This window comes from Eschscholzia californica, unplaced genomic scaffold (genome assembly GCF_041429995.1).
Source record: "Eschscholzia californica isolate CP2 unplaced genomic scaffold, dmEscCali1.0.p SCAF_6, whole genome shotgun sequence".
In the NCBI taxonomy this organism is placed as follows: domain Eukaryota; kingdom Viridiplantae; phylum Streptophyta; class Magnoliopsida; order Ranunculales; family Papaveraceae; genus Eschscholzia; species Eschscholzia californica.
The window spans coordinates 44308894-44324108 of NW_028238483.1; the positions used below are offsets into that span (position 1 = coordinate 44308894).

Below are 15215 nucleotides of genomic sequence, written 5' to 3' on the forward strand. Positions count from 1 at the left end.
AGATCATCTTTATTACTGATTGGTCTCTTTTTTTATCTAATCTCCAAAGGGTTCTTACGGATTTGTCGCGTCCGTAGGACGTGGTGAAAACCTAGTCTATTGTGACAAGAAAGAGCTCTTAGTTAGCTCAACAAAACATGGGTCTCCAAAATCCGGTGGCGTAGGTTCAAATCCTACATAGAGTGATTATGTTCTTGGATCCTGCAAGACGAACATTGTCTTTTCATTTTCAAGATGTATGCGCGGTCAGCATCACATGATATATGTTCATACCAAGGAAAGACACATGAAACATTACGGCTGACCTGAAGTTCATAAACTAGACAACAAGAGCAACAAAGACAAACCTTAAAGGCCATCAAGAACTACATTGAATTTTGAGTTTCACTGACGGCAGGCAGATTCATTGAGTTCGTTGTTAAATTACTGAATGTTGGTCAAATAAAGAGCTAAACTGATAAATTATATACTATAATTGAGATATTAGCAAGTTTTTAAGCAGCAACAGCTTTTTCCCGGTCTCTCTTGAGCATCCGGACCATTATTGAGCCCTTTATTACGATTGAAAACAGAGTTCTTTAGTCTCTCAAATAATAATACATCTTAAAAGTACATCAACCATAAACAAATATAGGTGTCTCCTCTAAATAATCAAATAAAACATGTCCGGTAATCAAAATAGAACAAATATCCAAACAAGCAAAGTTAGAGAGAAAGAGAAAGATGGCAACCCTCCGTCTTAAGATGCGGTAAAATTCATGTACGAATCAGCCTCTTAGGCGGCAATCTGACTGAAAAGCAGTTTACGGATCTGCAACACAAATAACACATTCATAATTTGAGGAAATAACAAGGAAAGATATTCATATGTTTTTTTTAGAACGGTACTAGATAATATGTGTCCGCTTGTTCTGAGTGCGAGTCTCCATATAAACTTCTCCAAACACCAAAAAATAGTTAATAGGAGGCTTGAGGATTAGAGAAGTACCTCCGGGAGCTTTTTACGGAATACGACATCCAATCTTGCATCAAGTGTGTTCTCAAACACAATCTTCCCATCTCTAGATGCCAACACCACTCCTCCAGAGCTGCGAACAACCAAACATATATTAGTGTTGATTATGTTTTCCAGAAGGCCTTGCTATAAGAGAATGTTTTGCTAAGAAAGCGTACTAAGTTGACATGATATATGTTTTTCCTAGTAATTTGTCAACCGACTCAAAACTATACGTGATTGACACAATATATTGGCATTTGTGTCTCAACGATCAAATAACCACAACGTCATAGTTAGTCATATTACCACACATCATTTAAGAGGTACATATAGTTTTGAGCTTTGTGATTGCTGCATGCAGAAGGTGCTCCAGTGATTAAGGTTTTTGAATCTATATGGTGTATGGGGTAAATCTGATTAACCATGATGAGGTCGAGAGTGTTCTCATATATTTTGCTTTATGTCAATTCTCAGCACGTCAAATAATGTTAAGACTTATCCACCTAATTGTCTACAATAAAAAACGTTTTAAGAAATTTAAAACCAAGTTGTACCAAACCATAATCAATAGTCTTTATAATGCCAACTCAGAGAGTAACATAAGCTCTGATAACAAGCACGGTTATTCTAAGCATATAGTTATCATATTTGAAGTAATGGAAATTTACCAGTGAGGTCCATGAGCATTATGGTGGGAAGGAGCAGGAGGGAGGAAGATTTCAGTGTCAACAAGGATCTCAGGTTGATGAACTTGTGCTATCTCAGCATATTCCTCCTTAGCTGAATACAAAACAGATTCCACCAATCCCAGATCGGCTTCACGGCAACGTAATAAGACAGCAGGCTCTTTCAGTCGAAGCAAGCTCTGAATAAGACGGACCCATATTAGTTTCCTTTTTCTAATAAGCTAGACAACTATGTACTCTTTCAACAAATGCAATTCATAAAAAAAAAAAATTTAATGAATACTAGCAAAATAGCTCCATGTTAAAATTCAGGAATCACATTGAACCATTCTAAACCTCTCAAAAGATAAGTTTCTGTATATCATGAAAGATCAAATTTTCTATTTCATGCCATCTTCATTGTCTGCTTGATAGCATACTGGTTCATTCTTATAAACATATGTTTTTTCATCTTCTCGGCTCTCTCCGTAAGTTCTTTTTAATATTTAAGTTGAAACCCTCAACAACCAATAGTTGAGTAAAGCAAAAGCGAAGTACTACAACTTCACTGACCTGAACAATCAAATCTTTCAAAAGAGTCGAGTAAGTGTGGTGGTCACTGCTGACACGTAGTAACTCCTTTGCAGCTGCATCCTTCATGGAGCTAACCAAGTCATCCTGAGCTTGAAGAACTTTGATACGAGAAGCATTTAGCTGCATAGAGTACTCACTGAAAAATACAAAGAAGTTAATAATTTGAAAAACACGGATTGACTTAAAATCAGCACATATAAAACTAAGACATGAAATCACAAATAGTCCAATTTCTACAGGATAAGTAATTGCACTTTCAGATGAGATGTTTAGAGCTTGTTACTAGTCATGGTAACCTAATCACAAACTTGATCAAGACCAATGCTACCAGACACTCTACTTGCCCTTGTGTACCCGATTCCCCATATCCTTCTTGGCTTGATTTCGATTCACAAAATTGGTCGAGACGAGTAACTATTTGATTCCAAAATCTAGTTAACTTGAGAGTATTATGAAAATCAAAATCAGATCGGCAAGAAATCTGTAGTCTATTTATACTAGTTTCCAAGAAGATTACTAATCAAATCGTCGTTTCAAGCATAACCAGCAACTAATTGCAGAATAGTATTTAATATGAATCCAATGAATTCCGTGAACTAAGTAAATCAAATCCAAATATATGCAAGTAAGTTAAGATTGGAACTTTCAGTTCCAGTTTATTTGGGGGGAAACACACAAGCAAACATAAGTTGAGTAAATTTTAGTAATGAACAAACAAATTACATTTTCTTACGAACGTCAACTTGCTTCTCCTTTCGCTCATACTCTTGCCTGATCTTCTTCTTTTCAGCTTCAACCAGTTGTAACTTCTCAATGTTAAATTCCTACATCAAATCAACACACTCGTAAAATCATCATCAATTAGGGCAGTAAAATCAAAACCTCATTAAGAAAATACTACTTAATCATGAACCAGACTAGAGTAGATTATTAGGGCAGAAAACAAAGCGATCGGTTAAAATTCAACATAGATAGAACAAATCAGTGAATCGGATCTAAATAAGATCCATAATAAGAGTTGTTAGATACGGAATAATGTAAGAGGAGATTAAATAGAAATTGGATCTTACTTCTTCGGCAGAAACAGAGATCTCGTTGGCTTTTTCCTCCGCCTCTTGGCGAATGAATCTCACCATCTGTTCGATCTGCTTTGATACATCTGCGTCATTCATGGTTGACTCAACTTTGAGAAAATCTCACCAGATGGAGATAGAAGAATTCTTGATTGATGGATGATCCCTTCTCGATCGGAAGAGGAGAGAGATAGAGAGAGAGAGAGAGAGAGAGATGAAGTTTGGACTCGGAGAGAATAGTAGCAACCACGTTTTTATATGCTATGCCATTATTGAATTCAATTTGTACTCATCTGATAACGTGGGCCCCATTTGAAGCCCATTCTTACAAACACATAGTTGGCCCTTTAGATATTTCTAAAGACACCTCTCGTTTCTAGGGCACAAACTAAAGTACTTAATAATTGATGGAGAAGAAATGCGATTTTTAATAGGGTGCCTCTAAACGCACCACTTTTTTCTTTTTTTTTTTGACTGGTGCTCACCTTCACTCTTGGCACTTCTCATGGACTTCAAAGAACAGTCTTAGGGCATTAGAACTGTCTTTAGTCCTTGTTGTTCAAGTCCAACACAAATAGGTCAAATCCGAGTACCTTCGGACATGCCAATTTTACTATCGGGTGTGAAGATTGAAAGCAGAATAGATATTCACTTCTTAATAATCGTATTTCATTCTTGTGTAGCAAACATCACTTAAAAAGTTGTTAATGTTTTCATTTAGTTGGCAGAGTTTATCCATGCACCAAAAAGGAAACTCTATTATCATTTAGTATTTTTTATAAAGAAACTATACTTCAATAAGATTAAAAAAAATGATCAAGAATACAAGATTATTCTGGGATATGGGTGGAGTTCGAGATTCTACAACAGATGTCACTTACCGTCCGGGTTGCACAATTTTGTGCCAGTATGTTACACTTTCTATAACACTAAGAAAACCTAACAGATTCCCACGCTCCAAAGGAATAGATGTATTTAACCCAGCAAGGATATCAATGAATTCTTTATAATCGCCTTCTAATATGATGTTGGATGGTTGAAAGGGTTCAGCGATTTCAACCCCTAAGAGAATGGCTTCAGCTTCGGCTGCCAACGTTGAGTTTACATTGACGATCTTTGAATCTCCCTCGATAATATGACCTTTCCAATTTCAAATGATTGCAGCGACTGCCACACCTTGATCACATAAAGTGTCATCTACATTAATCTTAGATTGGTGTAATGGTGGAGGTACCACTAATTGGTTTTTTTTTTCGAGAATTCGACTATGATTTACGTCAGTCTTTACAAGGCATTGATACACTATTAAGATGTTATAACCACGATAACCGCCTAATTAAAACTGTGAATGAAAAAGACCTAGAGTCAAACAACATGAAAGAGGCCTAGAGTCCGACAAATTTATTACTTTATTTATAGCCTAAATTACATGAGATAAATCGTGATGGCAAACTGCTTCCATCGAGACTCGATCACCTCATGGGCTTAAGAGGGGTTCCCAACCGTTACACTAAAAGGTGGTGACCATTCCTAGAGGATTTGATGACTCGGGTTGAATGGACAGTTGGATTAGGATAGGTGAGAGTTCTTAAAACTCTCGTATTTTCACAATCCAACTTAACTCCCGTGTAATTATCGTTTAATCTATATAATAAGGGAGGAGGGTATCTCAATGACTAAGATTTGTTCTCCCATGTTTGTCTCTAACGGTTCGGATTTACTCTATCAAAATTTGAGGGTTTAGATTTTATTAAAAATCAACCAAGGGTTGATATTTTAAGAAAGAGTATCTTTTCAAAGATCTTATTTTTCTTTTAAAAGAGTTAAAGGCACTCATATTATCGTTGTAGGCGTCCCATTTATATATGGATCCCTTAAAACTTCAGCCTTTTAGGCGGCGCGTATGGATCACCTCACATAACGCATTTGATAGAACTGGTAGTGTCGGGCGGGCACATCTTGATGTTGTATCCACGTTTGGTCATTAAAAGTACTAACGTAACGACACTTTTGTCATGGAGGATTTGGAGTTATTTAGTTTAGGTATTAAATGCCGTCCGTTATTTCGAAACTGTTATTATATCGGAGACAGAAACTGAGAAACCTAGAGAGAGAGAAAAAAAAACCCAAAAATTGGTTGGAACGTCTCCTCCTACCTTCACTGACCTCTCTATCTCGCTCTAGCTGCTGTTGAATCTCTCGCTCTCTAACCCATTATGCATTTGAGTTCTTAATTTGTCTTCAGTTCACTCGATCCGAGTAGATCTGTTTCATCAAATCGAAGAATTTCGATCTAATTTTTGTTTGTTTGGAAGGGGAATGAATAGTATCTAAAGTTAAATTAAAATGGCGATTCGGGGATCGGGTAATCGTTTATCCGGATTGGTTTTCCGATCCCGAATTTCAATTCTTATGTTTTCCATGTTCGCTGCCATGGCTACAATTTACGTGGCTGGTCGGTAAGTTTCTCATTTTGCCGCTTTTTTGTTTGTTTGTTTGATTTGGTATTCTTCTTAAAATGTTAGGTTTTCATTCAGATGCATTAGGTTTGTTTTTGGGGCTTCATTTAAAATGATCTTGAATCTTGATTTATGTAGGGCATTGAGATTTTTATTCTGGGTACTTTGAATTTTTTAAAGAAACTATCTCTAGAGTCTAGATCTAATTTGGCGCCAAATTTACTGGATAAGATTATTTATGCTTGATTGATCTAAGGGTGTATTCAAAAAGTAGAATTTCTGAATTGATCTTTTTGGATAGATTGTGGCAGGATGCTCAGAACAGAGTATATTTGATTAAAGAGCTTGATAGGATAACTGGTCAGGTGATTTCTGGTTTTTTATTTCTTTCTTTACTTTTCTTATGTAAGTAACTGAGTTTTTTTGTTTTGATTATAAGTTAAAGTTGATTCATTTGAACTCACACTAGTGTCTGTAGATGGAATTTGAGTTGCGTTATGCCTTATACCCGAATTTAGTGTCACTAAGTCTAAGACAAGCTGTGATTGTCATTTGGTTCGAATTAAAGTATAATGTTATTTGTGTTTCTCTTAGATATTGGGTGTCCATTGATCCATATTAAATGGAGGTAGACCTTCTTGGTATGCTTTTCTGTTCCATCGAAAAGAAAACTTCTTTTGGTGAATATAGGATGGTGATATATGATGAGTAACACTGTATTAGTATTAGCCTCATATCCTGACGTATGATAGTATGTCATTGTAAGAAGCGTTTTCGTAACTGTTATTACTGAGAAGGCTAGGACTTGGGATTGTCTGACTTCTTATTTGGATATGAATCAATTTGGTGGAATGGTTTAAGATGGTTGTGGTTCTGTCCATGTTTTAAAATTCGCTGATGCCTACATCTTGAGGAACACCTCAAGGCGTTTCGGTTTGTCTTCTCCTCGAGGTGTACGCATCTATAGACAAAAACAAAAAGTACAAGCATTGATTAAGTCTATGCAACAAGATCTAACAGCATCTACATTTCTTGTTTGTTGAGCACTTAAGTCTCTATATTATTGTAGAAAAGTGAAAAACACGATGTTATGTTATCGTATTGTGCTATCATTTTTTCTTATAAATTTCTTGTCTGTTTAACACCTTAAGGAGGTGCTTTTGCTTTCGAAGCAAACCGCCTTGAGGGTGAAAAACATTTTTTCGAAGATTGATTCCAATTGCTTTATACAAGGGGTGAGGAGATTCATATCTTTCTCATTTAGTGTTTGAATATATCCGAACACCATGTATTCTGAAAAGGCTACTCACTCTCTCTCACACCGTCCATGTTTTGACTGCAGAGTTGGTAGGCCGTAGGTATCGTATAAGTGTTATCATCTACTTGCGTCATCATATTTTTAGTAGATAATTTGTGAAAAGATAGTCTCCTTAATGGGAAGTCGTATGTTTTCAGGGACGGTCCGCAATATCAGTTGATGACACACTAAAAGTCATTGCGTGCAGGTAAGGAGACTATAACTGCGTGGTTGCTGGTTCTTGCATTTTGTAACCTTTTTGAGTGCTAGAATTGATAACTTTTGCATTTGTCAGGGAACAACAAAAGAAATTAGTGGCCCTTGAGATGGAGCTGGCTGCGGCCAGAGAGGAAGGTTTCGTTTCAAAGCACTTCTCAGACACTAACAATAACAAGAATCAACCTAGGAAAAGATTGTTAGCTGTGATAGGAATACTTACTAGATTTGGCCGCATGAATAATAGAGATGCAATCCGTAAAGCTTGGATGCCAACAGGTAGGGTATCCACACGCCTTCTAAATTTTGCTTTATATGCTGATTAATTTACCATGTTTCCTTTCCCATACCTTCAATTCCTAAGTGGAGGTTTACGAACTATAACATTCTCATCTTTTATTTTATTTTTAAAATAACTGTAAAGTAAAAATCCTTTAATATTAAGCTGAACTGCTACTTTGACATCTTTTCATTTTTATTTTCTCATATGGTAGACATTTAAATGTGGATTTCCTACGGTCCTACCCAAATGTAAACCAAATATGCCATTTATGCATTCTGACCTACCAAAAATTCTAATTCATGGTGTTTAGCTCATGCCCATTCTTAACCTGACCCCGTAATTCACTTATTTATCTGTTCCGAAACATATATATGCACTCACCGAAAAGACACATTATGCAGGTGCAGCTTTAAAGAAAATGGAAGAAGAGAAGGGCATCGTTATACGATTTGTAATAGGAAGAAGGTTAAGACTCTTGCTGCTTGTAAAATATGTCACCTACTTACGAGTAACTGTCTAACTAATTCTCAAGCATTGAGTTGCAGTGCCAATCGTGGAGACAGCTTGGATAAGGGTATTGATGATGAAAACAGACAACGTAATGACTTCATTATTCTTGTAAGTCCACTAGATTATTGACATGTTTAACAATTATAACTCTTAAGTCTGTTATCTCACTGGCGTAGTTATCAAGTCCTCATCTTTCTTTTGTTTAGAAAACTTAGTGTCTATAACTCTTAAAGACTTGAACATATAATATCGTGCTAGTAGTCTTATCAAACTTTAACAAAATGACTTGGCACTTGCTCTTATCCGTTTTTTTTATTAATAGGGAGGAGTGGTGAACAATGATTTCTGATAAACCAACCAAAATAAAGTTATGCTTTTTACGCAGGAGAGCTCTTACCTTGATCTGCTCTACTTTCCCCTCTGTATTATATTTGTGAACCTTAACCAATGTATGCATTTGCATATCTATCCAACGTGCTAATTACAAGTCTTGGTAAATATGCTAAATAATGTCACCATCTTATTCTTATAAAATAATCATATACTATTATGCATTTATGCCAGGATAATAACGAGGCACCGGAGGAGCTTCCAAAGAAGACGAAATTGTTCTTTGCGTACGCCGCTGATAACTGGGATTCTGAGTTCTTTGCGAAGGTCAATGATGATGTTTATGTTAATATTGGTAAGTGTTCCTATTGAATAGCTTATGGAACTAAGCTTTATGTGAAGCCTCTTATAGGACTTATGTTGTGTTGTTATCTTTAATCACCATACTGTATTTCCTTAGTTTGACAATGTTAAATCTGGCCATCCTCGCGGTACTTAATATCTCTATGATTTAGAATCTCAATAGCCATACTATGTTCTTAATACCGATGCACAACTACGTAGTGCTCCACTGAGAGAATGAAAATTACAGTAGCATTAGATAACCTTCCAATTCAGAATAAATGGTTTATTCTGGTGAACGGATATCGTCATAATACATAACTGACGTTGTGCAGATGCCCTGGGAGAAATGCTTGCAACTCATTCAGACAAGCCTCGTGTTTATATTGGTTGTATGAAATCGGGAGAAGTTTTCTCTGAGCCGTGAGTTCAGTCCACTATGATTCTTTAACTGTTACTTATCATGAAACCTCATATATTTTGTATATTCATGAAAGTTCTATTTTTGAACTTCCACAGGACTCACAAATGGTATGAACCCGATTGGTGGAAATTCGGTGATGGAAAATCGTAAGTTATATTGAAAGGGCTTTTTATGTAACCTCACATATTGTAAAATAAATGACTGTCACAAGTATAGTATCGAAGTAGTACTTGACTGGTGTAAAAGAAATTTGTTAGCCTCACAGTCATCTCTCAGATTTTCTCATTAAATGCAGCATTTTGCATTGCCTTATTCTTGTCTCCTTTTTTTCTTTTTTGTTATTTTAAGAAAATTATCCACGTTAATAAATTAGCTGTATTGTTGCCTTTAGGAATTGTTAACAATGTTAAGAAGCTTAGCTCTTTGCCAACTTTAACCGGCATTTGGAGTCCCCATGTTGCATCTGTCTGTTTCCTTTTCTTTTTGTTTCCTTTGTTTTGCTTAAGCCTTAAAGCCCTCGGTTTCTCTGTTTCTGGCAGATATTTTCGTCATGCTTCTGGTGAGATTTTTGTCATATCCCAAGCATTGGCGCAGTTTGTTTCAATAAACAGGTTAGTTTCTATCATGTCCCTGTACTCCTTCTGTCTACATGATTGAGTGGTAGACGTTTGTCTCCTGTTCTTTATGCTATCATAAAAGGGTGCCATGGTAGCTGCAACCTACACCAATGCATGAGTGGTTGGGGTCCCTTGCTGGGTTATTCCATTATCTTGTCCAGGTGCTGGTTTCATCACATGGCACCGGATGAATGATAGCGCCAATAATCTTTCTGAGCAGTTTCTCAGTTATTTTCTTTAAAATTTCAGAGCTGCTCTTCGCACATATGCCCATGATGATGTCAGTGTTGGATCGTGGTTCATTGGTCTCGATGTGAAGCATATTGATGAATCGAAGTTTTGCTGCTCGTCTTGGTCCTCAGGTCTCTTTCTCTCTCACACACGTCACACTTGGCCGCACACACCCGCATACCCCACCGTCATAAATGTAGATTGAGACTAATGCAATGCCTGTCTTTGGTTATCAACCTGAATATCACCAATTAAATGAGCTCTGACATGAGCTCACAAACATGATGCCACTTCAGGAAACTCTTATGTCCAGATAGTTTGTATTTTCCAATTGGTATAACTAAACATGCTCACACATATCCATCTCATGTAACATAAAAAATCGGCTGAATGAAATGATTTCATGCCATGCTCCTAATATTTGTCGTTTGTATAAAACAAGTTTCATAAAAAATATCATTTTGCAATAGAAAAGAATCTGACAATTTCTTCTTAATTGTAGGATCGATATGTTCAGCTGTCTGATACAATCCTCTCAATATCGGCAACGAAAAGAAGAAAATATCAATTGATATCTGTAAAGTTTGTTATTTTCCAGTCCCCTCGGCACATACTGGGGAGGGAGAAACGAAACTAGCTTAGTTAGAAATGAACATTAATTTCAGACAGATCGGCAGCAGAAAAGCTTGCAGTTTCTGAATTCCTTTTCTCGCCAATCATCTGAAGTTCGGAAGAGTTTTAGGGTTCTCAAAAATCTTGATTGATTCTTTGTATTTGGGTTATGTCAACCTCTTCAATTATCACTTTCCTGATAATCCAATATGGCTATTATATTTCCCCTTATTAGAAGAATGAGTAGAAAAAAGTATATGTTCCCTTATTTATCTTGATTTTTATTTTGTGATCAACTTTCAGTGATTCAGTTCATATGTTCTAAACATCTCATTTAAATGACAAATTTATGTTACGGTTCAAAATGTTGAATTCTAAGTTTGTTAGAGTAAAACTGCAATTTGCCATTGTTGGCTAAGATCACAGGGCTTGGGAGTTATTCGTTTCTTTTCTCATTGTCTGAATGTGACTCAGTCTGAAGCTGGATTAAATGTATCCAAACGAAACTAGTCAGATTTGACTCTATACAAACCTTGTATTAGATTTCATATCTGACTATGAAATAAACGTAGTACAGTAAGTGGTGTCTTTTTTTTTCTCATTGACAGAAACTAACTCTTGTGAACTCTAAGTTCGGATCATCCGAATCATGTAAGTGCAAAATTAAACCATAATCAAACATCCCCAATTATACAAAAGAAAGTCTTAGACACAACAAACCACAATTCAGAGAGGCTCATAAAATAATATAACATTATAGCATTGAGTTTACAAGAAATGATAAGAAAGTCAAAGTGAACTCCAATTGAGATCTTCCATTCAATGCCAAGCAACCCCAAACCCTAAAATTAGCACATCCAATACATAACTGGAGATAGTTGGTAAAGAAAAAGTTCGTGTGAAAAAGTAAAAGTTGGAATGTTGTTGGATTGGCAATTTCATTTTCATGGCAATTTTACTTGTGAATCTGACTTGGACATCACAACCACATAAACAAACAAACTTTGAAACCCTAAACTTTTGTCACACAACGAGAAAGAACCAAAAATGCAGATTTAACATAAATCTACTACAAGATGAGTCACACTTACGATTAAGTTTGTTTTTTTTTTTTTTTGTTGAAAGACGTTTAATTTTGGTTAATTATTAACTTTTCAACATTTGATCATTTGTCTCTGCCCATAAAAGCATAAACTACTTAAATTTTTCAATAAAATCATGATTTATAAACGTTTACAACAATGACGTTCTTTTTGACACGTGTAAAAAAAAACTAATATCCGTTGTCTTATTAGGGAGCGCTATGGAGATGGTGCTTCTAGCGATTTTGTTTGTCAATCAGAACCATCAAATGTCTTATGTTCCAGGATCAAATGATTGGGAGGCAGCATCTGCATTTTCACTCCCGGAGAGCTCAAAGCAATCAAGTAAATCTCTGCCATTAGGACCAATACCTAGCGCCCAAGCAACGGCAGCTAAGGACCTTTATACGAGAACATTAGTAGGTAGCACATAGAGGTTCCAAGCTGAACCAAAGCACTCTATTTATCTTAACCAACTAACAATCAAATACCAGCCAAGGATTCCACTCTCTCCACCTGAATCGACGGTTTAAATATTTCACAAGATATATTGATTCAGCTAGCTAGCATGCCGTATGGGAATGCCCTTTCTCCGATTGTGGAATTTTGACGTGTTTGTGTTGAACGAGGAGCGGACTTACGACTAGAAGAGAATATCGCCCATGGTGTGAGCACTTTTATACTAGAGAAATAACAAGGATACCGACTAAGATGGTTTACTATCATCCATTCAACCTATCCTGCCTGTACGAGTGCTTGGTTGTGAGTTTCGGTGGGCTCTTTCGGATATTGAGTTAAGAACAACAACCACGTCAGATCCAACGTCACATGTCACTGTCTTACTTCAGCGCGAAACAGGGATCATTGTTCGTCATCAACGGTCCACAATTATCCTGACGTGCACTAGCTTGTGCTGATGTCATACATCACTATTGACCTGTCCTTGTTTAACAAAAATATATATTTAAATACTCCTCCTATCTTTAACCCTTTGCCTTGATAAAAGGGCATCAGATCTGACCAATAATAATCTAAAACGTGTACTACTCCCACGTGGAATTAAAGTACTTGACACGTGGGTGGTTATCCGTAGTCAGCTAGACGTGATGTATGAGCTGGAAACGTGATCTTTTTGTGGGTCCCGCGACGATCAGAAAACTCGCTGGCCGTGGCCACGTCAATGTGTGGTGGACCACCAGACAAATTACTATGGGCAACCAAACGAGAGACGTGTTTTATTAGTCGGGGCGGGCCAGCCCTGTAATCATCCACCTTATGCATTTTAAACCGTCCATTGCTAATTGGACTGTGGGCCTTGAAAGGGCTTGCTTTTCACTATAAAACCACACACAAAAGTATGTGAATTTATGTAGGTGGTTGAATTTTCATTTTTGTTGGTGTTTCTATCATGTTGTTGAGGGGAGGGTTAATGTCAACTATAGAATTCTCCCTTCCCTTTACATCTCAAAATTCAACTTCCTTTACTAAGGGTCCGTTTGATACGTTAGAGAGTCTGAGTAAGAAAACCATTTTTTTTCTGACGGGAAAGAAAACCAAGATTTTCTCATACAAATTCATTTTTTTGTGTTTGGTAGGGTAGGAAATCATTTGAAAAACACTTCTAAAGGCACTCACAAATATCACTGTTGACACCCTCATTTTACATCTAAATGGGCGTCGGTTATAAAAGAGTTGGGCGCCTTTAGCCATCCCCAATTATATCCCTCTTTCCAGCTTTATCTCTCTCGTTCCCACTTCCAAATTCCATCTCTTTCCAACGTTCCAAACCAAGTTACCAATCTTCCATCCTCCATTTAATTTGCATGGATTAGGGTTAGAGGAAGCAATTAGGTTTACATCACATGGACAACATCAACTTGTTCCCAAATTATGTCTCTCGATGTCTTGTTGTTCATGAGAAATAATTAGGGTTATATGAATTAGGGTTTCTCTGGTTCAAACCAATTAGGTTGAGGATTTTAGAAGATGTGTGACAAACTAAGAGAAACATAGACATTTTTTATGAAGCTTCAACATCAGATTTCAACAAACTACCGATTTCATCAAGTTTCAGCAAACAATCGATTACATCAAGCTTCAACAGATTTCTGGTTCAACATTTTTGATGAAGCTTCAACATCCTTTAGGGATCATGGAAACAGTTCCATTTGCTTCAACCAGTCGATTTTCAATTAGGATTTAGATTTGATTCAACCAGTCGATTTTCAATTTGGGTTTCCATTTGCTTCAACCAAAATCGATTTTCAATTTGGGGTTTGATTTACTTCAACCAAAATCGATTTTCAGTTTGGATTTTGATTTACTTGAACCAATCGATTTTCAATTTGGGTTTAGGTTTTTCATAATTTGAGTTCTCAATTTGAGATTGAGAAGGATAGACAATAAATTCAGGGATGGAGTTAGAAAGAACGTGAGAAAGTAGAAAGAGTTAGGACGAGGTGAGAGGAGAGAGAGCGCGTCAATGAACAGTGCGTGAGAATTCAGTTTTACCATGTAAAAGGTGGTAAAAATTTTGGACCATTTTCACACTTTTTTTTCTCATGAGAATTCAACTTTCCCATCCAAATGGCTAAACAAACGGTGGAAAATCGATTTTCCTACGAAAATCGATTTTCTAACGATATTTTCACACGTAACAAACAGACCCTAATGGTACCAATTTCAAAGTCGATAATTTCAGAATGTAGCTAAGAAAGTTAAGACTATTTCAATTTTAATAAACGGTGAAAGTGAAAATTATTCATCTAGAGAGAGAAAATTGACTCAGAAATTCGAAAATGAGAATAGGCCATAGTGTTTGACTCTTGGGATAAATGTTGGTTTTAGCCACTTTTACACTTGGCTTAAAAAAATTGTTTTTTCATCTCGAACACATTTACATCACTGATCACAGTGATGGAATAATTTCTCACTTTCTTATTGTTATATGTTATATGTTATATATTGTGAGAACACAATGAAGATCCATCCATCCAATGGGTGGATTCATGGCCAATTCATGGGTTATTAAGAAGATTATGATGATTATTTTGAAACATAACCTACTCAATATATAAAACAATTTTTATAGCACTAACGAAGCAGTGAGTTATTGGCATCCATAATTTGTTGGTGTTGTGATTGCACAACTACACCAGAATCTGTGGATCTGAAATTCGAGTGTCACTAAAAATAGATATTTATGATTCATACGACTTGAATTAAATAAAATAAAATAAATAGGGTTTACCCAGTAAGATTCAGACGGGAGTCTGAAAGATTTTAACAGTGCTAATTAGAACCAGAACTCTCAATTTAAAATTGACATATGTAATTAGAAGATATCTTTTATGATGAAAAAATCTAAATCCAGGTGGGGAAAAGATAAAGGTTGTCTAAACTTCAGGTGCATTTTGAATCATTAGTGTGACATCACATACCGGATTTCTGGTAATTACGAATAGCCCAGTTTTAAGAGTAATT

General features: G+C 36.2%; 2 protein-coding genes across 3 annotated transcripts; one reads left to right on the plus strand and one right to left on the minus strand.

The window, feature by feature from the left end:
* Positions 1-491: 491 nt before the first annotated feature.
* Positions 492-3589, minus strand: LOC147535475 (V-type proton ATPase subunit E-like). The gene is made up of 6 exons (XM_086645833.1): positions 3327-3589; positions 2980-3080; positions 2236-2392; positions 1666-1862; positions 989-1088; positions 492-811 (listed from the first exon to the last, which is right to left on the minus strand). Exons 1-6 carry the CDS (start codon positions 3426-3428, stop codon positions 776-778), a joined length of 693 nt encoding a protein of 230 aa, XP_086501959.1. The 5' UTR covers positions 3429-3589; the 3' UTR covers positions 492-775.
* Positions 3590-5341: 1752 nt separating this feature from the next.
* LOC147535476 (Galactosyltransferase family protein) lies at positions 5342-11015 on the plus strand. Of its 2 annotated transcripts, XM_086645829.1 has the most exons (12): positions 5342-5788; positions 6090-6153; positions 7244-7293; positions 7381-7580; positions 7986-8049; positions 8130-8202; positions 8659-8779; positions 9102-9189; positions 9286-9336; positions 9730-9801; positions 10057-10169; positions 10541-11015. In XM_086645829.1, exons 1-12 carry the CDS (start codon positions 5676-5678, stop codon positions 10561-10563), a joined length of 1032 nt encoding a protein of 343 aa, XP_086501955.1. In that variant the 5' UTR covers positions 5342-5675; the 3' UTR covers positions 10564-11015. The 2 variants fall into 2 exon arrangements, with proteins under 2 accessions (XP_086501955.1, XP_086501956.1); XM_086645830.1 differs by lacking the exon at positions 9730-9801 and having other exon boundaries at positions 5397-5788.
* The last annotated feature ends 4200 nt before the right edge of the window (positions 11016-15215 follow it).